A 26667-nucleotide genomic window follows, 5' to 3' on the forward strand; every position below is an offset into this window, starting at 1 on the left:
ATGTCGAGTTCCTGCCAAGCAAACAGCTGTTGGCTGCTAGCTCAGCATTGCCTACAGGGAGGGCAGGCGCTGGATTTGGCTCTAACCCCTCGGCCTCATTTCCTCTGGAGCTTTACAGGCCAGCCGCTGGTTTTAGCGCTATTAAACATTGATTCATCACACTAATTGGGAAGGGGATTTATTTTTGGGCGCAGCGAGTTTCATGCTGAGCATGTGTGAGCAGATCAGATTGCAGGTCTGATGGAAGGAGATAGGGTTCGACTGGTGATGATGTCACAGAGACAGAGCTGGCACATGACACATATGTGCGGACACTTAAACTCAATCCCATGCAACACATACTCACTGATATTGACATGCACTCAAATAAACAGTGTTTCTGTCACTATCTCAGGACATACTGGATGGTTGATGCCATGCTGCATACGACCATGCACTTGCTTACATGTTGTGTAATAACATACTAAGAAGTTGCCTCAGTGTCCCCCTTTTTGGTACGTTCAAAAGGGGTTGTCACTGATCCCGACCAGAGGCCAAAAATTGGTTGCCAATTTCTCAAAATGGTTACCGATGGTAATCTGGCAGCCCATAATTTTCTAGTTGATCCACCATGAGCATGCCAAACTGCTTCAGTTTGTGAGGAGTTTGTGAGGAGCTGTGCTGGAGGGGTAAACTAAATTCTTCAAAAGATATTCCTTCATTTGATGTTTAGATGGCGGTGGACTAACCTGTAGTCCTGTTTTTCTGAGGCTCGCGTCTTACATGCACTTGTTTAGCTGCAACCAAACACTTGTTTTGCACTTTGTCTAGCTTTTTCCTGCTACACATGTAAAAGCTTGAATTGAACTCTGAAACAAGGCAAAAATAAAGAACTTGGACTGCGTTCTGGTATCCCTATTTCATTCAGGTTTGTCGCCCATCTTCTTCTATGATTACATGATGATTTGGATGGATACTTTACATGAAGCATGTTTGAAGTATTTCTTTCAATTTAAGGATTTCCCTTTTTTTTGGATGGGTGACCACAATGCAATTTCAATATTGTTTAGGTTAAATAGTGATGATTGATGCCCTCGGTCAAAGGAGGAGAAACTGGGACAGCAGTGATGGTGAGGATGTAGGACGAGGAGGATTTCATTAGAGAAAAGGCTCCCTTCCTCGAGCACTTTCCTGTGTCCATCCTAAACCGGAGCGTTGGGGTGAGGGGGAAGGGACATGTTGGCAGTCTAACTATTAAGTTACTCTTTTAGAGGGTCACGCTCAGTCCACCCACTTCTCTATTTCTGGGAAGAGCATGGAACAGGAATGCACAGAGACTGGAGGAAAAGCAGGAAACAAAGTGACGAGTGAGGGTGAAAAAAAGAAAGAAAAAGAAGGTGGATGATATGTTCACAGAGCACAAATGTAGAGGGAGCTTTGGCTAGTGCAATGAAGCATGTAAGGGTTATAACTAAACTAAATTGCCCATTACTGAGACTTCCTTCTCATTTTCTTCATCATCTCCTACGATCGCTGCTTTCAATAAGTATTTGGTGTGAAAGTGTGTGTCGACAGCAGAGAACCAATATGTTTTTCTCCTTCAAGATTTCATACATAGGGGAACTGCGACTGAGTTTTTCTGATTACATTTACTGATTTATTTGGATGTGGTTTGTGCTCTTTCTAACTACATACTCTTCTACTATGAATAATACTCTAGTTAGAACTGTAGACATACAAAAGGAATAAGATTCTTATGTTTTAATAGTCTTATTGGGATTCCTGTCATGGCCAAGATGGCAGCATTAAAACCTCACACATAAAAGCACAAATTACAGATTTATGTTAAGAACAACATTAGACATTTCACATTAGATAGACACAAGTGAAAGACTTCAAACAAACAGCAAATTGCATCAACTACTGACTTCATCGAGTAGTTCAGTAACAGGACAAGTACCGTCCATCCAGTGATCAAATAGTCTTAATCGGGTTTTAAGCATTTCTCACACATACAGAAGCATCACCTTTAAAAGGGATTCTGTGGCTCACATGAGGGAGAAAACACAGCAGTTTTACCAAAGACACTGCAGATTCTTGGAATGACGCACATAATTTTCAGTAGCTGCAACGAAGGTTGCAGCTACTGATAGTTTTAGGAGATAATGGCTACTTCTTATCTTACCTAGTAGACTGTGCCAGGATTTGTGGTGGTAACCTGTTTGTGTACATTCTTTCACATGTTTATCATAGCCTTACTCTCAGTATCTGATAAGATTGTGTTTACATGCAGGTGTGTTTCCAAAATGTAGTGGTATAGACTTTACTGCTTACCTCAAAATCCTCAGAGAATCCATGTTGGTTATTTGAGTAGAGTTCAGAGATGTGTTTGATTAACTGCTTGACTGGAATAGCCTCCATGTCATCTGTAAAGAAGAGACAAGGCCAGGGTTAAAACGGCTCCACAGGAGCAGCGACTTGCCCTACAGCAAGGCACAACCCCCCCACGCATCTGCCGACTCTGGACAAGTTCTAAATTTGAGAGGGCAACACAGAAACAGCAGCAGTTCTGACAGATAAAGGTAAAGCATTACTTGCCTTGTGTTTGAGGCTGTGCCAGATCGTTGTCATTGTTTTTTTTTTTAAATCAATACACCCCTCACAGAACCGTCTGGGGTTACTGACCTTGGCAAGCCAGACTACTACTACAACTGAGCTCAGTTTTCACTACAAGACTCAGATCTAAACTGACTCACCACCACAAGCCCGGCAAACAGTCCAGGATGATGTGAATCACCTCTTCAAACACATAAATCTTGGAAGCATACTATTTGAACTGTTGAAGTGTTCTAGATATCAGCAACTGCATGGCCCATTTCTCACCTCCAATTGACCAAAAAAAACGGAAATTTGTGGTTTAGGAGAAATGTGATATTTCCAGAACAATACCATGTTCTTCCAGTTTGATAATGAAAAGCAAACTGCTTAGTTGAAGGTTCATTTAGCGGCTGCTTTTGAGGTCTCCATTGTATCACACCATTTTCAGCAAATAGAGTTCCCCAATTGCCATTATACTGTAGATGTCCAATTGTCCATTGTTTCTCAGTTAAAAGTTCATTCTTGACCAGAACAGAAATTGAGAAACCAATTTTACCAAACGGGTTGTTTGTGTATCCGTTTGTTTGGTTTTAGAAGCCAATATGAGCGTACGTTTTAAGACATCACATTTGAATAATTCTTACTTATCAAATACTGAAGCTTGGTTAGTGGGCCTAAGCTTCTTACTGTTAGCTGTTACCCATTTTTTCAGTTTTGAACAAGGCCCAGGTGATGTGCGATTTTCCACTCTACACCATTACTACAAAATTGCTAGCTTAGGTTTAGGCTACACTACCGTTTGCTTAGGTTTAGGCAACACAAATACTGAATAAGTCTGAGGAAAAGTTTGTGGTTTGGGTTACAATTAGTATGTTCCACAAATGTAATCATGTAACAAAACTACGGTAAAATGTGCCAACGTTGACAGGAATGGGAAAGGTACAGCAATGTCCTGTTATTGATCGTGTTATTGATCTAGATACAGTCTACTTGAAATGATCTATGCCATCAAAAGAGAACATTGTGTGTTGTGATGGCACAAGCTGCTACCAATGTTTTGAAGATAAGCAGGTAAAGGCAATGTTGTCATTAATTTGTATTTAGTGTTATCTTTATTAATTACCCTTGATATTGTATAAAAATAGATTGAGAGAGATTACTTTACCAAATGTCAAATGCTAACCTATACTTGTGGTACACTTAGTACTTGTGGTACTAAGTGGTACTTCGAGTAAATCCATTCCGTGCAATGATCTCTACCAAGAATGATGCAAGTTCAGTCAAATTTCAATTCCACTGCTAAACAATGGAGGAGCAAGCAATTAAGAACATAAAAGAGAGCTGAAAAATAAGTACTTTTTTGCTTTTGGGAGCTTTTAGTGGGACAGCCAAGGACTGGAGTGCATATTTCATCAGCTAGCGGACATTTGCATACAAACAGCTTTAAAGTTGTTCTTGGAAATAGAATAGCATAAAAAGCTGAACTCTACCCTGATGAGTGGAGCCTGTTCAATGAAAAGGGTAGAGAATCATTACACAACAGCGAAAACTCTCTCACAGCTCCCCTCGGTTTAGTCTTCATCAAATATTAACAAGAGCATACACCCGCTCCTCTCACTTTGTGTCTTGAGAGACGCTCATTTAGGTATGCAAATATGTCAAAATGATTTGTGTGTCAGTAAACACAGCAGGCTGCTGAATGTTTGGGGTCTGGAAGAGGCAATTAACTACATGGAGAACTGATCCAATATCTTTTTATTGCATTGACTTTATTTACAGACAGTAGAGTACAATCCTTTACAACATAGCATGTACTGTAAAATATCAGTCCTGTTGCTCCAGAATACAACAATATACTGCACTGCAGTAAAACACCAGTTTGGTGAAAAAAACAAAACAACGTGGTTTCCCGCCAAAAACAAATCATCAGTCAACCTATTGTCCTCCACGAAAGTCTACTAGACTCTATGGCAACGCCTGGTTTTTATATGCGTTATGCATTTTTTTTTTGAGAATAATAAAACGTTATGCACAATTTATTTGTATGTATCACTTTGGGTGCAATACCCCATCAGTTAAAGGTGTAATGATATGTTTAATTGTGTCTGAATACAACACTAAAACCCAACAATACATGTTGACAATACAAATAATCAAGCAGAAAAATGATTGCACGATTGAGTAAATCTTGTTATTTGACTCACAAACAAGATGTTAGCAGACTGAAATCAACTTATGCCTCACTTCATTGCTCAAGTGTTGGTTTAGTCTTTTGGCCAAACAGAGTGGTTCGGCGATGGACAATGCAAAACTAAGACATACTGATTTTCAATCTGATTTATCGCTTCTGGTTATATGTCTTTGCCAACCATTCCAGTAGCAGGTAATATCCATGTTTGTCCAAAATATCATCACTTTATCATTTTGTCCTAGTCATTTTGTACTAGACATTTTTGTCATTGAAGCATACATTCTTGCACGAGTTAAAACCAAAACGCTTTTTTGTGAGGTCACAGTTATCTTTGACTGCCAAATTCTTATCAGTTCATTCTTCAGCCAGGTTGATGTTCGAGCCAAACTTGAAGAAAAAAGTACATCCAGGCGTTCGTGAGATATCGCGTTCACAAGAATGGACCTAATAGACAACCCAAAAATGATTACCCATTCTTCATTTTCATACGTGTAGTCCTAAAAGATACAGACTTATTAAGGACTTTCATCAGACTTCACACAGTTCCCTCTGGAGACACTAAATGATTTTTTTTTTTTTTTAACTTTCTTTACTTTTTTAACATATACAGTAGCACTACCCAACACCTGAAAACACTATTTGATCATGTACAATTGGAGGAATTCCACTGCAACGTGATTGAATGACCTCAATTTGTAATCAACCATACAGTATTTTTTTTAAGAAATCAAATAGTTGTAAGCGTGACTTTCCATAGAAATCAATATCTAAATAAGCAGCATACATCTGTAAAGGGTGTGTGTGTGTGTGTGTGTGTGTGTGTGTGTGTGTGTGTGTGTGTGTGTGTGTGTGTGTTGTCTGGAAGGTTCTGTAGTAAGTGGCTGCTGCCGGCAGGTTTTAAATTCAGCACAAAGTCTTAAAGCAGATTATGGGATGTGTGAGGCTCTAGGTCTAAGCTTATTGAGACAATTAACACAAGCATATGGTCATACACCACCCAGTCTGCTGCAGTGGAATCTGATGTCCACACAGTGCTTCCTGATATTCAGCCTCCACATGTCTGTAAAGCTAAATCACACTTTGAGAGGTTGTCAAAAAAATCAAAATCAAACCAAAGTGGTATGAAATCAAGGGTGACTCCAGAACAGGAGCTCACAGAGCCTGTGTTCCTGCTGCGAGACAGGACATCGGCTCAATGGCAGATTCCTGTTTGATCAGTGCTGGACTCTGCCATGCCAGCACACTGGCCCTAATTTCAATGGAGGCCTTTAGAGATAGCCAAGACCCATTGAAAAGAGGCCCCACATGCTTTTAATTGATTTGGTAGGTTTGGATCCAAATCTTGGACTTGAGGACTATAGCTAGAGCAGCTTTTATGCCCTAGAGAGGATGTGTTTGTACTCTTTGACATTGGTGGACTCTCTCTCAACAATTACAATCTTTTACTGACACAGCACAGGTTTGAGATGTGGCAACAGATCATAGTTTGTAATACTTTAAAGTCTGAGCTAGTAATCCAATTAACAATCTGTTTTCCAAGATGTCTGACACACTTAAAAGACTCTTCCGCATGCACCCGTTCAGATGTTTTTTTTGTAATTTGCCTTACTATAAGAATAAAAACTCAAATCAGAATCAAGAAATCCCTTGCTGGTTCGCAGATGTATGAACGTGTTTAACTTCACAAGATAATGGTCATGTGCTCAATGTTGCTGGATCCTCCAGCTGTATTGACAAAAGGCCAACAGGACAAGTTTTATTGCTGAGCATATGGTTGGCGCTCAGAGATGGGCACCACCTGCTACATTGTTGTTGGCCACAGGGCAACAGGAGATTCATAGTGTGGACATAGTGTGTGTGGGTCCTCTTAGGAAATGTTGGTAATGCTTAAAGTTGGGGTAAAGTCAAACCTGCAATTTGTTTCTACACACATGAAATGTGAAAAGACTGTGAACTAGTTAGTACTGAATTCTAAAAATAGTCTGTTAAACTAATTTTCACAATATTTATGTTCAGGATTTTAATGGGCAGGCCTGATGGACGATCCAATCACAACTAAGTAAGTTAAACTCTTGCTGAAGTCATAGTCTCTGTAAATTTATCCCCATCCAGGTTATTACAGGGCTTAACCGGACAGTACCCGGTGAAAGTTAATAGTGGAAGTGGTTCAGTCAAAATTATTTAATGACAAAACACTTTGAGGGCAGAGAATACTGCTTGTTTTTTTCAGGATTTTAAAACTTCATTTTTTAAAACACACTGTTTTGTTGTACAGCTCCAAAGTGGGGTGTGTAAAGCAATGCTATTACAATCAAATGCAATATTTCCAAGTAACTCTAAGCTTTCAAACGGCATTATGTTCAACATATCAACAGTGGATAAGACTAATTAGACCAGCCCATATATTGATCTACTCCAAAACACTAGTAAACTGTGTTGTTTTTAGTTTAGTCTTCATGCTTAATTTAGTGGGTTTTGTTTTCTCTTCATTGTCCTCTAACATCTTAAGACCATGTTGGAAGTAAGTGTTTTCACTTTCTTATCCATTTAGATATGTTTTGTTTCTTTGTCTGATCAACCATCAATAAAATAAATCCAAATCAGATTCTAAATGTGAGAAGTGCTATGAGTGGTTGTTACCTGGAATGGGGATGACAGGAATCGCCTCATTGGGTACCACCTTGGGTGAATTGCTGTCTTCAACATAGAAGTGGGCTGTCTGGAAACACCGCCTGACATAAAGAGAGAGAGGTTACATGTTAACAACGCCTTAGGAAGAGAAGCAGGTTCAGCCTGAGCCTTGGCCGGAGCCTAGCAACATGTTTTCACCTGCTCCCTATACAGTTAATCTCTTGGAGAGTGTGTGCAGAGAGAAAGACACATATATAGACTATATATTTGATTATGGCAGTCCTCTCCTAAAAAAGTATACAGAAAAAGCAGAAATGAACTTTGAACTTTGCACGCACGCACACAAACGCTTGCACACAATATCACATTGAGATCCGCGTCAGGCATTTAGAGACAAGTTTGAGTTTAAATACAGCAGGAAGAAGCAAGAGCAGTTCACAGGTCTTCTCTCTCAGAAAACACTCAAGAAGTAAATACAAATCCAGCGATCGAAGGTATGAAACAGAGGTGAACGAGCTATGTTTACGTCTAGCTGTCAGGCTGCTTTCAGGAAACTTGAAGTCACAAAAAATGTGCAAGGTGTCCAAGATAGGATATGTTTGTATTAACAAAATGTTTAGCCAGTCATTGTTTATTGCATTTAGCCAAACCAAAGCAAGTTATCAGTTGAGACCGAAGCGGACTGAGAGGAGGTTTGGACATCTAAAGGTCACTGCTATCTTCTGGTTCAGTCTACTTCGGTAAGAGGATTTTATTTTGAACGCCTTCCAGAAGCATTCATCAGCTGACCAGATACACTGAACATATATAGAGAAACACACAGCCTGAAAGACTGGTAGAGGGATTGTTCTAGCATACAGTAGCACAGTGTACCTTTAGGTACGCAAGGCTGTCTTGGAGCATATCAGCAAGGGCACTCCTCAATGTATCAGAGTGCAGCTCACTTCAAAACATCTTGTATGAAGAACTGCCAGAAGGAAAGAGAAGTAGGCTCCAAGTCGGATACTTTGTTGAAGGCGGGGATTAACCACATGAAGTTTGAGTTCCAAAGACTTACATCCATTGCAATAATATATGACGACACCTTCTGGATGGGTTTTTTCATGCACTCAAAACGTAGCATGATTATTATAAGATTAATGATGTTCAATGGCAGAGAAATAGATGCTTTTATCTAGATTATTGAAGGAAGGGTGCTATTTAGATGAACACCAGTTGTTTGTTGACTTACTTAACGTGCCCCTTAACCGATGTGAGGATGTCGTATATGTACAGATTGTAAAGCCCACATTTGTAATTTGTAATTTTGGTCTATACAAAATAAATGTAATTTAATAGTGGTCATGTGAGTAATGACTTGTTTGTTAGAAACGCATATAGAAGGAGTATAGTAATGCGAAACCTTTCAGGCAGGAACCCGACCTTGTTGGTTTAGGTTTTCAAAGTTTGACATGACTGGCTGCTGTTGCCATCTTTTCTCCGAACAACAGTTATCGTCTTAAACCAACCTTGTTGGTTTGTCTTTTAGACGTGTAGACTTGTTGGATGAGGGCTGCATAAAAAGTACCACATCGCATCGTTTTCCTCAGCCAACCTGTCATGTTGCAGTTTACGTCAACATCTGTCCGAAATTGTCTACACCTTATAATTTTTTCCTATGAGACAATTGTGTGAAATTGTCACAATTAGCGAACAGATTTTTTTGTTATTGCCAAAAATGTGTTTAGTAGGTCAAACCGACTTTTTACCATCATATTCTAATCAGTTCATCTTTGAGTCCAGTTGGTGTTTGTGCCAAATGTGAAGAAATGGACAGACGGATGGAGAACTTGTTAACATAATAGCTCTTGCCACAGCTAAATGCATAAATATACAGAATCAAAAGAGTATAAAACACCATGAACTAAATGGACAAATAATATACATATGTACCAGCAATACAGAAACATTACTGATGACCCTTTAGATAAGACAAGTCAGGCTGTGCCTTCTTGACAGCAGTTCATGAAAGCATAGAATAATCTGTATTTTTTGCTTTAGCGCACGTTTGAAAAAGAAACACACAAGCTGAGCAACACTCCATTTTGACTACAAGGTGTTAAAATGAAGGACTGCTACATGCCTTGTTTAACAGCTAAATTAAACTTAACTTACTGACAGTGTTCGCAACCAACTGCCCTTTGCAGTGTCCTTATCTACTACTATAACTTCAAGTGACAACAACACCCACTTTTTCTATGTGTGTGTGTGTGTGTGTGTGTGTGTGTGTCCAGGCCCTCCCTACCTGTATTTGATACAGAGCAGAGAGCAGAAACTGTTCATCCTGGTGAACATGCAGAGGATGGAGGCTGGCGCATGCTGTTGCTGACATGATCTGAGAGCGAGTGCACAGGGGACAAAATGACAGGAGGCGGGACGGTAGAGAGAGGGAGGACGGCTTTCCTAACAAGGCAGGGAGGGGGTTGTTCCTTCTGTGTGACACCAACACACACACACACCCATTTCAATCCCAAACTACTTCCTAGTGTGAGACAGCTGGTGTCGTGATGCATTCAAGTCACATGGGACAAAGTTGACAGAGCCATGCTGAGATTCAAACTGAGAGGAAGTCACAGTTTTGACCATTAAATCAAAGCCGACCTCCAGCGCTCGGTGGTTTCAGATTCTCTATGATACAATTATCTCACTCTGTCCTTAAAAAGAACCAACGTTCCTGTTCACTGCCCCATGTTGTTAGGAAAAAAAGGAGAAGATTTAGTATATTTTCTAAAGACATGACAGAGATTTTGAGTTGCATCAAAGAAAAGTCATTCACATCGTTCTACAAATATGTACAAAGAAATTGTGTGAAAACATGAATACTCATCTTGTAGTGATAAAATTTAAACCCACTGTCTTGCATCTGTAGATACAACTTGAACGCTGCATGTCCTTGAGCAAGACACTCAACCCTGAATTGTTCCCCGTTGCTGTGTCTACGGTGTATAGAGCAAAAATGTAAGTCGTTTTGGATATTTTGGTTATTTAGCGTCAGCTAAATAAAATGTAATGTAATGCATGTTGTTCACACATAATGTTTATCACTACCATCAGGAAGAAGGTTCAGGACTATTAAAACCCGGACTAACAGGCTGAGGAACAGCTTATTTCCCAGAGCGGTTTCCTCCATCACCCCCACCACCTCCACCAGCCCACCCAGTTCCTACCGGACAATGCTGCGGGAGACAAAAATAGACAATAACACAAGACTTTGTTTTACTTTGAAGCCATTCATGCCTGTGTTTAACGTTTTATTTATTTTTAAAGTAGTTTTAAATGAGGATGTTCTGTCTGAGTGTTTGTATACATGTTTTTACCTGTTACTGCTGTACTGACTGACGAGTCGCCAACCTTTCGATGTTTTTTACAATGACAATAAACATCCTTACCTTACCTTACCTTAAAGTGAGGGCATGATCAACTAAGATTAACTTGTTTTTGTTAAGAAACTCATATTTACTACATTCCCACACAACCTGAATGCAGCAGAGCAACAGTTTAGCTAATGACGGAGCACCAACTGCAACTAGAGGGCCAATAGGACTGCAGCTGGGTGGAGACTGCGTGGAACCGTGTGACCTGAGCTTTGCTCCACAATAGGATTATATACTCCAACACACTCCCAGCACCTGGTGCCAGGCCTGTGTGTGTGTGTGTGTGTGTGTGTGTGTGTGTGTGTGTGTGTGACAAGAGTTACATACAATTTCCCAACACTTGTACACTATTTAGTTCAAAACTGTTTTCTCAGTTAGAACTATAAGAAAAAAACTTTGGTTTGGTCCAGACCATGAGATATGAAAAACAAAACAAAGACAGTAATCCCATGAGAAATATGATTATGTCAGCAGTTACATGTTCATTTATTGTCTTTCTTTCCTTGCATGTTTTGGTTGGGCTGTTGTTTTCCAATATGATTTAGGTAATTATTGCCGGTTAAAGAATCCTCATATGATGCACTCATTTTCTACAATTTAGGGACATTACTCAACAAGGACATGTTAGAAAAATCAAACAGTAAGTGGCTATAGTAAAAACCTATTTCATAAATATCTTACTAATAGAAGCAGATGGCTGCCGAAAAACAGCACTCTTACTTTGTTCGAACACAAATACAAGGTTATCTTCAGCCAATAAATCATTTACAGCATGCCATGCTTATCAGGGCTCAACACTAACAATGGTTGCTAAACTGAAAATGTGGTTGCTATTCATAGTCACTTTATATTTTGAGTAATTAAGACATTATGCTTAAAGATGACGAGATACTTGTCCTCCAAGACTTTACAAATTAGCTTGTTTGTTTTTTCATTCAGGTTCATCTCTTTGTCATTTGAGTCCTTTTGTACATTCATTTGTGATGTTGACAGTTTTGTGGAACTTTTAACCTGACAGTTAATCAACTTAATTTGCTTCATGTATGCGCACGATTAAATGTACCGACACGAGTGCAACAATATAACTTTTTTTTTGGGACTGCGTGTTTCACTGTGAACTGTTCCTATTGTTGCCACTGAAAGCAAACAAGGGACAATCATTAGTTGCCAATTCCTCAAAATGATTGTGCTGGCAACAGGCAACACTTGGCATGGAGCATAAAGCATGTGTGATCTGTGCTCAGTCCTTCTTTACTTTGTACTATCGTACACTGTATAGGTTTTACTCCTGCCTTGGCCTTCCTTTGATCCCATCTGAAAATCCTCCATGTGACTGTAATCATATCAATGTTTTGGTCTCCCTCCCTCTCATCCATTGTTCATGAGTTGTCAATATCTACGATATGTTTGTTATGCGGGTGTTACCCCCTGCAGACGAGGCTTATCTCAAACTCTGAGTCACTGTTCTACAACACATATCCATCACAATGATCACAATGAAGGATAATTTATCTCTGGAAGGTGGCCTGGGCAATTAATAAATATCAGATGTGGTTATTGTACATTTTGACAACAATTATTTGCTGTTGGTTCTTTTAGTTCGTTAGTCAACTACTCAGACCAAAGCCGCTCTAATACAGTCTGGCAGTTGGACCAGGATTAACTCACCCACGAGGTTCCTTCATGAGCTGTTCCGGGTAGTGTTTGCTCTTGGAGAGAACTCATGAGACGTAAACCAGCATGTGATAGAAATGCGAGTTAAGAGCTAAGATAGTGAGCTAAGTTTAGCTAGCTCACAATCCAGCAGCTAAATGAGAAAAAACTGTTTCATTGACACATTCTCACAGTTGTCACAGCGTGGAAACAAGCCAGATAATCCGCCATTAAAGAATAGTTCAGATGTTTTGAAGTGAGTTTGCATGAGGTACATCTCAAGTCAGTGTATTACCTTCAGTTAATGAAGTTTGTAGAAGCAGACAGGCAAGTTATGTACTGTTGTGGATGGGGACAGCAGTAAAACATATTTTAGACATTGTGTAGGTTATATTTAGAATATGTTCAACTTAACAGAAGTGAAACTTATCTATACAAATTGTGTCAATTGAGGCTGGTAGCTTTGAAGTGAGATGTATTTCCCTTTCGATTTGACAGCAAGATACAGTGGTAAAATATTTTGAATATAGTGTACACTTAAACTTATAGGTGTCTGTCATACATTTCGCTGCTGTCCCCGTTCACAGCACTCAGAGCTTTGCTCTCATTCTGGTACTCCTGCTTCTACAAACTGGGGATAGCACAGGTAGGATAGGGTAGGTAATAAATACACTGACTATAAATAAGAACCTCATACAGTACAGCCCCACTTCAGAACATCCAAGCTATCCCATTAACACAAATTCACCACATATTGTAATGTACTGATAGCTCAATGACCAGTCTACAGAAAGGAGAGATTCACAGTGGTTACTGAAAAAGTCAAAAATGATAGACTCTGTGTGGAGAGGAAATGAGGGGGGTCTGATTAGAGGACTTTGATATTATATCATGTCATGACCTAAACGGACTACTCTATCTCAAACCATTAACTATGGCAATGTCAACACTAGCATTGATGTGTTTAAAAAAAACTGTTTAAATATGCAGTACTCTTGAAGGTACTACGGTCTAATGGTTTTGGTGTATCGCAAACACCATATTGACATGTTGCAGCATCTCCATGGAGCTCATTAAAGTTTGGATTCCATGTCAGAAAGGTTGGATAAGACGTTTCTAAATTCACAATCCAATAAAAAACAGCACTCTGCTCTGCTGACAAAAGAAAATGTCTTGTGTTAATTATGCTGTGTTAATTTTTTATAAAAGCATAAAAACATCAGCAGTATACTACTGCCTTTGTTCTTGCCATGATTAATTTCAGGCGGTGAACCATCTAACTATATGTATCAAATGTTATTACATCTGAAAGTCCTCACAGGTTTCATTGGCGGAAATATTAATTAATCTTGTAAATAGTGTCTGTACTTGCTTTATTGTGGAAATGTTTTGAAAAATAATAGTTTAGTTTATTCCTGGGTGTGATTTGAATGCCTAAAAAGCTGTTTTAACTGTGCTTAATGTTATCCCCTCAAATGTGTTTTCTTCGCATAATAGGCCACCCTGGAGGTTTCAGGTAATAGTATTTGTATTTTATTGAGCTTTAATTAACACAACAAAAGATTTGGCATTCCCCCCGACACCTCCACCCAGAGCACAACTCCACACTAAGCATCTCCCAGTGACTCTCAGGCTGTCATGACGTTGTGCATAACGATTGCAGTTAATCAAATTATCAAAGGGGAGAAAGCCCTTCTCCTCAGTGTCTGCAATGTACCAATCTTTCCATTCCTTTCCCATCTTCAACTATAAACAAATGCAGCATTACACACTGGGCGACTGTGGCTTAGTGGCAGAGCAGGGTCGTCCTTCAGAGGATTGGCGGTTCGATCCACGATTCTATTAGTCCATGTCGATGTGTCCTTGGGCAAGACTTGTAACCTTAGATTGCTCCCACAGGCTCTTCCAGCAGTACCCATTTTTTCAATGGGTATGAACGATTAGTTAGTCCTGATAGCCAGGTGGTACCTTGCATGGTAGCCCCTCCCAACAGTGTATGATTGGGTGAAACAGAGTGAATGAGTAACAAGTAGTGTTAAAGCGCTCTGAGTGGTCACTACACAACTCCAGTCCATTTAGCACTGAAATGCAACTTTCAAGTCATCCATCCATCTTTCAAACACCAACACAAAAATATATCTTATGTGATGGTGTCGTTGCACCCACCTCCAGTAGACGAGCACAGCCAGCAGGAGAACAAGGCAGAGGAACGTCAGAGCTGAAACCACCACCAAAGGTACCAGCCACTCCACGCGACCCAGTCGCACACCAGTACCGGGTCTTGTCTGGTGGGTCAGGTTGCTCATAGCGCTGGGACGGTCTGGAAGATAAAGATGAAGAAAGCAATGAGGGACAGAATTATTGTCAGATGGAATGAGAATATGATATTATGATAAGGTGGAAGTGGTGAACTCTCCTTAAAGAGTAAACTCTAATAGGATTGGTGATTCTGACTATACGTGGAAATTGGGATTGGATTAGAATCAAAGTAATAAAGAAGTAGCAGGAAAGTAGAAGAGGGTAGAAATCAGATCGGACAGATAGGAGTTACTGTTAAAAATAGCACATTTGTGTTGAATCATATACGATCAATGCTTCAGGCTTTTATATATTTGCTTTCATATTACAAGACAAATATATGAAAGCCTCTGCCACTTATCTCTTGTATCCGTAATATCCTTAAACCAAGGATATTGAAAAGAAAGGAAATCAAAGTGAGAGAGGTTGAGACCTCTTTTCATCATTGTATAACATTGATAAAGTGTTGTAAGCAACTGAATCAAACGTAGGTTGACCTCAGAGCACAGAAATCAACTGTAATATTGATGTACAAATATTTAGTACAACTCCTAAAGTCCTTAAACTTGGATGTTGTTTTGCAGCTGTTGTTTGGTGGAGCTTGAAATTTAACACACAACAAGAACTTGTGTGGTTGGTGTGGTCTCCAATGGTTTATCGCATGCCAATATGAGAGCAGCCACAAGCTGGCGAGTGTCGACTAGCGTGAAAAGATTTCTTGCAAAAGCAGGAAATAGATTTTAAATTTAATTTAGATTTTTTGTGTATTTTTGCTTTGTATTGCCTTAACAATCATGTTAATTTTAGTGGACTCAGAAGCTGTTAGGGGTGTCCATGGACATGTTGTGAGGTGAATAGTTTAACCACCAGAGGCTAGGGGTATCCCTCTCAAAGCTTGGAATTAAAGTTAGCTTTTTATTTGCAATAAAAACATTTGTCTTCCATTATTAGCATAATAAGTAAACTATTACTGTTGGCTCAATAAGAAGTGCATATGATTTAGTCTACTTGTGCAGTAGTGTGGTACCAAAACTCAACATTGCGGAGAACGTCAGGTCAAAAACTAGAGCTGCCACCTTTCAGTTATATGCTTCCTCCAACAAGTTTCAGTTTAGATCCTTGTCTGATGAAAAAAGCATTCCTTCTTGAGTTTAATCCTATTAGTCAGTGTCATGATTAACAAATGCACTGTTGAATTGGCGCCAAAAACATGAATTTGAATCAGTTCATCCTGATTGTTGTGTGACGTTTTTGTGACTGAAATAATGTTGTATAGTGCAATAAAACCTCCCAGCAAATGTCTCTCACAGGGATTACAGTATGTTGAGGGAAAAAGGATTCAACACAGATTTATGTGCATATTGTTGATTCGGTTATTGTACAGGCATGACAATAGATCTATTTAAAGGGAAAGATGGCCCGTTGAGACTGCATATGTACAAGGCCCACATTTGTGTGTTTTGCCACTGGAGGTTTCTACAAGAACAGTTCAATCTTTACAATCTAAAGGTTATTTATGTAACTTGACTTTCAACAGTCTCAACCACGGTTGTTGTAATTTTTAAGGAATGTTTTCTGTCGATATTTGACATATAGCGAGCTAGGACAAACATCCCCATTGTGAGCACAGCATTAATCCTGCCGGCAAGACTAGTCCACTGTTTCTAAAACCAAAGCACACAGCTAACCTTTTTGAATATTTGTATACAAACCACTGAATCAGCACACAGCAAACTAAGGAACTTAAATTTCCCCAAACATGTTTGTGTGCATGCATGTCCAACATTACAATTCACAAAGGAAACAAGGAGCTAACTAACAGCCAACAGTTTTGTGGGGAAAACAACACAAATGGTGGACAGTGACAAGATAGGCTCTGAAAGAGTAGAAAAAAGTATCTTTTGAAAACACATTTAGCTTTGTTCATGGAAGGATTCCAAAATGAAGCGTTCCAAAGTTTGATCAGCATCTGTTGGAATTGCTGATGACTTGTTTCAATTCCTCTTCATGTTGCCATGCTGTACATAGTGTATACTTTATTAGAATCTTTAATTAGTATCGAATTGGAAAGCATCGTATTTGCTAAGCTAAGCTAAAGAGACCCTGGACTGTACCTCTGTACAGGACACAGATAAATAGATACATAGATCGTGTCTTTATCTTCATCTCACTGAGAAGTGAAAGTGCTGCAGTGAATACAAACCATCAAATCCAAATGAACACATATCCCTGCTGATGTCCTCCCTGTCCCGAGCCCTGCTCACTCTGTGAGGAAGTGCAGCCAGATAACTGCATCAAAACAACACACACCTCTGGGTGATTTCAGTCATTTGTAAATTCCAATTAGCTGTTTAGGTCCATTAATCTACACAACAACCATCAGCACCACCTACCCACTTCTGCGGCTGCAGCCGTGACGTTGCCGGAGCTGACGCCGGCCCCCATGGCTGTCAATCTGCAGCTTTGCCTTGAGCCAAGCTCTACATCAGGCCCGGCCCCTGCACTGCACTGCAGCTGGCTCGCATCGGCACGAAGTGTGCATCTCCTTCCGTACATCCACACACGCACGCACAGACACGCACACAGAGAAACCTGTGAGATGCTGCCTGCCTCTGTTCCCTTCTCTTTTCCCCTCTGTCTTTCCCTTACGATTACAGCGCTCTGCCGAAAAATAAATAAATAAACCCTTGCCAGCAGCAGGCACACACACACACACACACACACACACACACACACACACACACACACACACGCACGCACGCACGCACGCACACACACACACACACACTCACACACACACACACACACACACACAACTCTAAATGAAGCAGAGTCTCTTTTTTTTGTCCTCCCTTGCAGCTGAGTCTAGCCTGCAAGCCTCATCTCCTCTCGCCATGTCTGAAAGTAGGCCAGCACTCAGATCAGAGCGAGAGGAGAGGGAGAGGGAGAGGGAGAGGCAGAGACAGAGCGAGGATGAGGATGCAGGAGGAGGAGTGAGAGGGGGAGGGGGGCAGTGGGAACAGGAAGAGAGAAGAGGGACTATAAAGAAAAAGAGCGGGTAAAAAAAAACAAAATGAAAAGTATAGAGAAAGTATGGCTACAATTGATAAGAGAGAAAGGGAGGATGCAGGAGCATATAGGATGAGAGTGAGGGAATTTGGGGATAAACAGAGGAAGATTTCAGCTTCATTTTGCAGTTTTTCTCGATTGTGTGAGCGTAGCTTTAACATTCCAGTTCTACAGGCTGCAGGATCAGGGTCCCTGGTGGGCCCACAGTAAAACTGTATGTACCTGACTAAGGTAGACTGAAAGTTTTACACAAACTGAAAGTTGAACTGTTTTGGGAAGATTATTCATATCCTTTACAGAAGTAAAAGTATATTCAGCAACATGTATTTGATATATCCAAAGCAACATACTCAATATAAAGAAATATGGATGCATAATTATACAAGATACTGACTCAAATAACTGGATCGGATATCAGAGACAATAGGGCGGAGTTATTAAATGCATGTATGTTGATATACTATGTTCAATATTTAGTTGGATTTTAATTCCTGTCTAAATTCTGACCAATTTGTTGCTGCAAAGGTTTCCAAAAAAACTCGGATCGAACAGCATCTTTCAGACTGTTATGTTATTTCATTAAATTATAGTTAGTGGTGCATTTATAAAACAGGTTTCTGGTCAAAGTGTAACTGATTTTTACTACATCGTAGGACGAGTCTTGTCCGGTGTTGAAATGTATAAATTAATCATATTGTTTTGCATGTATACTCTCAAACTGCAAAGTAACGACTAATTGCTATCTGATGGATGTCGTGAAATAAAGTACAAGTATCACAAAAATAAGCATTAATCTGTTGTAACAGTATCCCTTGCTACATCCTGCTAACTTTGTGTAGATTTGAGAACATGCAGTTTTACAATAACAGCTTAGAGTTTGTTTCGGTTAACAGATCTGACTCTTCTCATTGCTGTGAAAAACAAGGATTTGTAGCTGTTTGCTTTCTAAAGTAGTGAAAGCACGTAGTCACATCAGAATTTCTGAGACAAATTAATACCGTTACTGGTTTTACAAAGTTAGACAAGAACTTTTAAGCTTTTACCCTTGAGTCCGTCCGGCTCAAACTGAATAAAATTAGCTAAATGTGCTTTGACAAAGAGATTGAGCAAGCCATTTCCGGGGAATATCAGGAGATTTCTTTTGTTCATAATAATGTCTGGTCTTGCGCTTAGTCTATGTTTCAAAGCACTTGAAATTGAATTGATGTCCCATGGTGTTCACTTGGCTAATGCAGTGCCCTGCTGAAAGTCTAAGCTGGGGGGAGGAGGAGGGGGAGCAGGGAGAGGAAACGCATTAGGTTTGCTCTCAGCTCTTGCTGGAACTCTGTTCACACTTTACTTTGCTCTACATCACTGCAATTCATCCACTCTACATCACAGCAATTCATCATCACTTACTACATTAAGGCTTTTGGATATATAGGCCCAGTTCCTCCTCTTACTCTGCGTACAAGCCATTAAACTCCATCATCCAACTCTATTTTGTTTAGGCTCCTGCTTTAAGTTTTTGAACTTTAAGCTATCTATCTTTATTATATATATGTATATATATATATATATATATATATATATATATATATATATATATATATATATATATATATATATATATATATATACATATATATATATATATATATATATATATATATATATATATATATATATATATATATATATATATATATATATATATATATATATGTTTCCGTTTTAAAAGAATAAACTATTACAACAAATTTGGACTCCCTGAGGTGTTGTTTGCTAAGTCTCATATAAGTTGCCACAACCAGCGATAGCGTTACAATGTTTTCTACATCCATCTTTATCTTAACCTCAAAGAAATTGCATAACAGTTGATCTCACACCTCCAGACAACAACAGGAGAAAGGCACTATGATCAAACATCTTCCAGTTTCTTTCCATGGAAACATGATAGAAACAATAGTGACAAATGTTGCCAAATGAAAACAAAAAATGTTTCTCTGTCAAATCAGTGGCTTTATTACCTATTTGCACAAAAAGCCCCGAAGTATAAAAGCTACATAAAATCCAAAGGCCATACACGATTTCAATTTATCCAACGCTAAAAAATATTACCGTTTCGTCAATGTAATCTCACGTCAAGAGGTCCATCAGGAGGGCCTTGAGCGCCATAGATATCAAACACTTGAATGAATGATTTCATTTTTATGGATTCCTTAAAATTGGATCCTTGACTGGAGGGCACTTGATAAAGGAACAGCCTTTTGAGAGACAAGTACCTCTGAGGACTTTCCAAATACTCAATGTTGACCTTATCCAGTTATTTCATTTTATTTTCATGTAATAAGATACTTGGGATTCACCAGATAAACCCTAGACATTTAGATGGAAAACAAGTGGTTCATGTAACTGCAGCTGGTGTCTCCAAACGAGTTAGGACTTTTTTGAACTGATCAAATTGGTACAAAAAAGAGAAAGCTGATAGTTCTGCGGTTTTGCAAATTCACCAAATTAGCCTGATTTGTCTCCAAAAATAAAGAGAATTCTTCGCATGAGGCTCCATCACATGAGTTAACTCACCAGTGTGGATGGAGAAAGGCCAGTGTTTCTTGTCCCTCCCTGAGCCGGGTCTGAGTGTTGCTGCCGGGTCTTTGGGGACTGGGAATTCTGCCATTTCATTGACTGCCTCTGTGCTGCTAGTTGAGTTGATGTCAAGTGGATTGTGGGTATACACCTCCAGTTGGTCTTCTTCAGCTGGCATGTGAGCTGGATCCGGTTCAGTCTGTTTTTTCTCTTTTGCAGTTGCATCCGGTGTCTCCCTGGAGGGTTCATCCTTTGCCGTACTGTCGTCCTTCCTGCCTGCCTCGCCCACACCTCCTGATTCTTTCCTCTCCTTCTTCTTCTCCTCTTTTTCTTCTTCTTCCTCCTCTTCATCCTTATCCTCTCCTTCCCTCTCTTCATCCTCCCCTTGACCCCTGTTGTTCTCACTATCCTCACCCCCAACTTCACTGTTATCTTTGGCTGCGGCTGTCGTGACAGCAGAGGCAGAAGTGTCTTTGGCCGGCTCGGTGGCTTCAGTGTTCTGGCGTGCAGGGTTGCGGCTCGGGGTTGGAGCTCTGCTCGGCCAAACAGAGCTGGGGAAGGAGGAGATGACACCGCCGCTGAAGCCCAGGCCGGCCAGTAAAGTGCTGGTCACCACCGACGCCACCGTTGCTTGACTACCGCTGGAGGACGGTCCAATTCCTGTCGCCATGGATACGAAAGAGAAGGGGATACCTGAGGAGGTCCAAGTAGATGAGCCAGAGGAGATGGGGGCCATGTCGGCTGAGGAGGCTGGAGACACTGTTGGCTGAAAAAGAAACAAGGTAAGGATTAGAATCGGAAATGTATTCTTGATTTTCCTCTCGAGTCAACTTTTACTTTATTGACACAATATTTGACCCCTTACGCTATATTTAAGGGTTCAGTCTTTGATCTTTGGGTTTGGGTCAGGATTGGAACTGTCTGCTTCTTAAACCTGGCTCTAATACCCTTTGGGACCTTCCTAATGCTAATATAGACACTGCTCTCTGCTGGATAAAATGTGGAAAGACAATAGTAAAGATTCACCTCCGTTTCCCTTACCATTCCAGTTTTCACAATCCTCGTCCCCTCAAAGATCCTGGTGGTGTTTGCTGAAACACAGAGAAGAGAGAGAGACAGGTTGTTCTAGTGTTAAACACAGAAGAGACAGTCAGACCACTCTCAGTGAAGGGGTGTCTACGAGACATCCATGAGTGCATTGCAAGCACAGTTATTACAAGATGATATCATAGAAATGCTATGTGCTGAATACTTAATGGGTAGGCAATAAAAGAGATGAAATTAATTCATCTCTCTGCGTTTCAGCTGCTTACTGTTACTGTGTGTCTTTCCTTTCCTCTGATACCATCCCTTTAGCCTGCAGCTGTTGATATGAGCTCACATAAATAACCTGAATATGAAAGATTTCGCGATATTACGATCAAAGAAATCCTAACCGTTAGAAAATACTGCTTGCACAAACATAAGACAATATGCACGGCATGTTGAGAGAGGGCTGTATACATGAAAGATATGTGTACTGGTACTCATATTGACAGTTATGTTGACATTAAAGATAATGTGGCTGCAATTCATGAGCACTTTAGGTCTAAACGGTCTGTGTGTGTGTGTGTGTGTGTGTGTGTGTGTGTGTGTGTTTCTTCCTTACCTCTGAAGAGCATGCTCTGGCTGAAATCACTGCGCATGTCATTCATGCAGATGGCCTGAACTCGAAACAGGTACAACACATCGGGGGAGACGGGAGATATGACGGCCTCCTGGACAACACACACAACACACACAAACCAAATCAGCAAGGTCCTCCTAATTTGTATTAAAGCCATGTCAGTTCAGATACAGGACAGGGAGTGCAAATCCAGAGAAGGTCGCATAGATTCCTATGTGGCTCTTGAAGATATTTTTTAATTCAAACACCCCTGGATTGCATACCTTACCCCAACTAGAAGTGGGTCAAACATTACCTATACATGCAGTTCTTGTTTTCTTTTATCCATATTAGTTAATCAGTCAGGTAGTCCCCAAACAGTAACATTGACACTCAGGGAGACTGGACAACACACACAAGTGAAAAAAAAACAATAAAAAGAGCTTAACAAAAGAAAAAAAATCCATCTTAGAGACCAAACTCGACTGCAGTGTTTTACAGCCTGGTATGCGGGTATAAGTCAGTGTAGTCTGGTGTTCTCCTAATGAAGCTACAATGAAGGTCAACCAGGAGCCCATCTTATCCCTGTACACTCTATTATTTCTCTACAGCGAACCTTTAATACAGCCAGTTCACTTTCTATTCTAGCTATAGCTATCTCAAAACAGACACTGCCCCTTTCTTTCGGTTATTCAGTCTCAGGATTTCATCCACAATGTGTGTTTCTTTATTTCCCCATGGTCACTTCCACACAGGCGGCAACCACCAGCTCCGAAAAGTGAAGTCAATGCAAAAGTGCCTTTGACCTGTATTCCTTCTTATGGCCATTATGAGGCCGTTCCTCTGCTTGCAAAATTAAGTTAGTTGTATCGAAGTCTATGAGAAAATTATTATACTTATCACTTGATTTATTCCCTTAGTAAAGATTATAAACGTTCATGGTCTCAATCTCTAGTTTCAAGTCTTCTTCAATACAGCATAATGTTCATTTTAGTAAATTATGGGTCAAATAGACCATAAAGCAGAGTATGTTTTAGGGCGGGGCTACAACGTGATTGACAGGTCTCTTCCATGGTGTCTGAGTGTTGTCCATGTTTTTGTTTCAGAACTATAACCCTTTCACAATGTATATTAAGATCCTGCAAGTTAATTCTAACATTTACTTAGCGCTAACCTCTCTTGTCACTTATAGATCCAAAAACCAACATGACAACTGCGCCCTGATGCTAAACTCAATGCTTCAAACTCAATGCTCCACAAACCATGTTCTTATTATCGTATAACACCAGACTTCCCCTTCTACCCATCACAGTAACAACACAAAGAAACAGGGTCCCGTCTGGACGCTATCAAGGTTAACAGCCTGTTCTCCTCCAGCCTACCAGCTCACCTTCTCATTTTGTAAAACCCTGCCTCACGCTTTCCAAACCAATTAACAGAAAGAATGTCCTGCACAATGATAAAGTTGTCATGCACGTCGCAGTCTATCACCTCTATCACATAAGACGGCTAACATATAGGACTTAACCACCAAGAGATGAATTCCAATAGAGCTTTGTTTAATATTATACCGTCACACCTTATTCTGTTTCATTTGGTTTTTTTTTGCCTATTTTATTATATTGGTAACGGGTCTTTTTTTTTCATCAAATTTGACAAATTTCTCAGTCAGACATTTCATAAGCAGTTATCACTGCCGATAGCCGATAAAAGTAAAAAGAAACAGCAGGCCACGAGAAACTATTATTCTCGTTTCTGTTTCATGGTTTCAAAAGGTAGAATCAGTTCTGTCAGTCAGGGAGAGACGAGACCATCACAATACACACTATGTCAGCTCCACCATCACATTGTATCCCCATCTACACTTTGAATTTCTCAAAGGGATAATAAATAGCATCGTTAAATATTGTCAAATCTTTGAATAATAATATGGTCTTTTTTTTTTTTTTTTTTTACATTTACAACAAATTAAGGAAACATTTTAATAATGTTATACATTCCTTTCTGTTAACTTCCCCTCAGCAGGCAGCTTGTTTTTAACAAAGAAACACTGATAAACCCACTGTACCAGTGTGTCACAGCACACAGGCACTGCTAGAGACTTGCTGGTGATCAAAGTGTAGACTTTAGCAGAGACAGATTCTTGTCATCTGATTATGCCAGGACACATTAACTGTCAAGTCTGTACGCTCCCATCTAATCCCCCTAGAAGTCTAAAGGAGGTTGACATAGTATGGTCCGTGTTACAGCTCTTGGCGTAAGGAATGCAACGGTCTCCTGTTCCAGTAAACCTGTGTGACTTGCTTATCTTAGATTGGAGGATATAGTTGATGTAAAACACAGAGACCAGGCAACGTAAAGCTGATAACATTCTGAGTGGCAGTGCCACTTGGTTACATTATTTACACACTGACACTGATGTGTTGATGATATACCAATGATTAAATGATCATTCAATAAAAACATTAGACATTTTCATTTTCAGATTGGAACTGTGTTAATTAAAAGTTTCCACATTTTAGCTATGAATTGCCACACGACTCCTTTAATCTTCATCCTGTATTAAGAGGGAACTAGATATCATCACCACAAATGCATCATGGGACTGTACCAAACGGATAGCTTTCCTGAGCAGGAAGATCTCTGTCAGACCGTCGTGGGTGTTGCTGTTTACACTAACTCTTCCAACTGACTCCTGCTCTCACACAGATGGGTGGCAAAGATTGAGTAAATCAGAGGATTTCATGTAAACATCTCAGGGCTCAACAGCAGCTGATAAACAGACAGAATGTCTGAAGATTCTGGAATCACATCACTCTCTCTTTTACACAACTGATAGGCAGCGTTCCTCTATTTATACACTAACACAAGCCCATGTTTTTGTGTATACAATAAACATTATTACTTCTGCAGTTAGACCACAGCCAGTAGTAGCCTACAGAAAGACAGAGTATTCCATACATTTAGATTTCTAAGGCTGGGATGATGCAAGAATAAATCACTTTCAAATCAGATTAAATCATGGTTTAACTTTAAATCATGTTGCAACACATTTTATCACTAACCTAAAATAAAGATTTAAACCTCTGATTAAAAGTGTGTTTAGTTTTTACTTTGAGTTTTATAATGCTGCTGCTTAATTTCTTAATAATGGTTGAGCAAGAAATCTGTTGCAGAGCTGAACAGGACAATTGGACCAACATGAATTGTCTTTACTCCTGACGGTGGAAACAACGTTTTTCTTAAACACAGCAGCACTATGATGTATTCAGTTCAAATGCTTTGCACATCTGTGGAAGATTCTTCTGATCTTCTGAGTTATGTATATAGACATTAAATGGTCTCTGATGATGAATTGTAATGGTGGTGACCCCCTGACTTTTCATCTGATGTTGTCCATAAACGGTATGAAGTGAACTTAGTCACAGTGATTGGTTGGTGGACTGGAGTTTTGAAGCCTTGAGTTTGGCGCTTTGGCTGTTGCTATCTTGGTTTTTTGCAACCGGCGAATGGAAGTTACCATATTTGGACGACAGTGTGGTGATGTAGAGACACTGTATACGGCTCTGGTAGTGACAGTGATCTGTCACAGTAAGCCCGCCCTAAGGCATACCATGCTTTATGGTCTATTTGACTCTAAAATTAAACCATAATTTACAAAATCAACATCAAGCTGTATTGAAGAAGACTTCTTTTTGCATCCAGAGGAGTTGTCCGGGCTCGTCAGTTGAGAGAATGTAATTGTTAACACACTTCAGCATTGGCTTTTCTCATCAGAACCGGAGGTTGCCTCCTGATGCTTTCATTAGCTCTGTGTTGTCTCAACAACTATTGGATGGTTTGGGATGAAATTGTGGTGAAAAACATTCACGGCCCTCTCAGTATGACTTCATAAATCACTCCTCATCAGGTCAAACTATCTATTTGTTCAATACTTTTGTTTATGGCCAAATACTTGTAAAACTGAGGACATTCCCATTAGTGTCAGCTGTACTTTACTGTGCTGTTTAGTGCTAACATTGTCATTGTGCTGTAGAGTTGCCAATGTATTAGGTACACTGAGCTAAAATGAAAGCAGGCTCATAAAACAGACCTGCAATAAATGCTGCCTTTAGGTTATAGTGCTGTTTTGTTTGAGAGGTGTTGATTTTATTTTATGGCAATGTTAAGGGCCGCAGTTTGCGATGTCGTTGAGTTTCATTGCATTTTGAGAAGAGATTTAAATATTTTGGCCACCATATTGTGTACTCAATATTTTAAACACCAATCATGATATCCCAATGCAATTCAGCAGCATCACAAATGATAATTTGTGAAGGAGGAATTATTGCAGGACTGTTGGCTGAGATCCACTACCAGCAGCAACACTATTGTCTCCCTTTGGCTCCTCTTTTGATCCTCTTTGATTTTCTCGCAGTTTTAGACGCATACGAAGGTAAAAATATTCCAAGCTTTTCAGCACCAGGTGCCGAGTCGCACTGCTCTCTGCCAATAACTTACTTGGCCCAGACAGCCAATCAAATACAGCGAGAGGCACCATTTACGACTTAACCGTTTCCTTCCTGTTTTAATACCAGTAGATGTAGTAAGGCTAGCTGGCTAATTTGCTCTTGGTCTGTGAG

General features: G+C 39.9%; 1 protein-coding gene across 2 annotated transcripts in view; it reads right to left on the minus strand.

Moving 5' to 3' along the window:
* LOC137796156 (receptor-type tyrosine-protein phosphatase gamma-like) overlaps positions 1-26667 on the minus strand; it is a 377436-nt gene that overhangs the window by 18408 nt on the left and 332361 nt on the right. The window contains exons 10-15 of one of the 2 annotated variants that reach the window (XM_068593883.1): positions 22049-22157; positions 21442-21491; positions 20398-21166; positions 14632-14785; positions 7409-7500; positions 2314-2405 (exon numbers count right to left, since the gene is read on the minus strand). In XM_068593883.1, the coding sequence (XP_068449984.1) occupies positions 2314-2405; positions 7409-7500; positions 14632-14785; positions 20398-21166; positions 21442-21491; positions 22049-22157 (1266 nt within the window). Of the gene's footprint in view, positions 1-2313; positions 2406-7408; positions 7501-14631; positions 14786-20397; positions 21167-21426; positions 21492-22048; positions 22158-26667 lie in introns of both variants that reach the window. The other variant, XM_068593882.1, reaches the window with a different exon arrangement.

This window comes from Clinocottus analis, unplaced genomic scaffold (assembly GCF_023055335.1).
Source record: "Clinocottus analis isolate CAN_PGR_092001 unplaced genomic scaffold, fCliAna1.0.p SCAF_3, whole genome shotgun sequence".
Lineage (NCBI taxonomy): Eukaryota > Metazoa > Chordata > Actinopteri > Perciformes > Cottidae > Clinocottus > Clinocottus analis.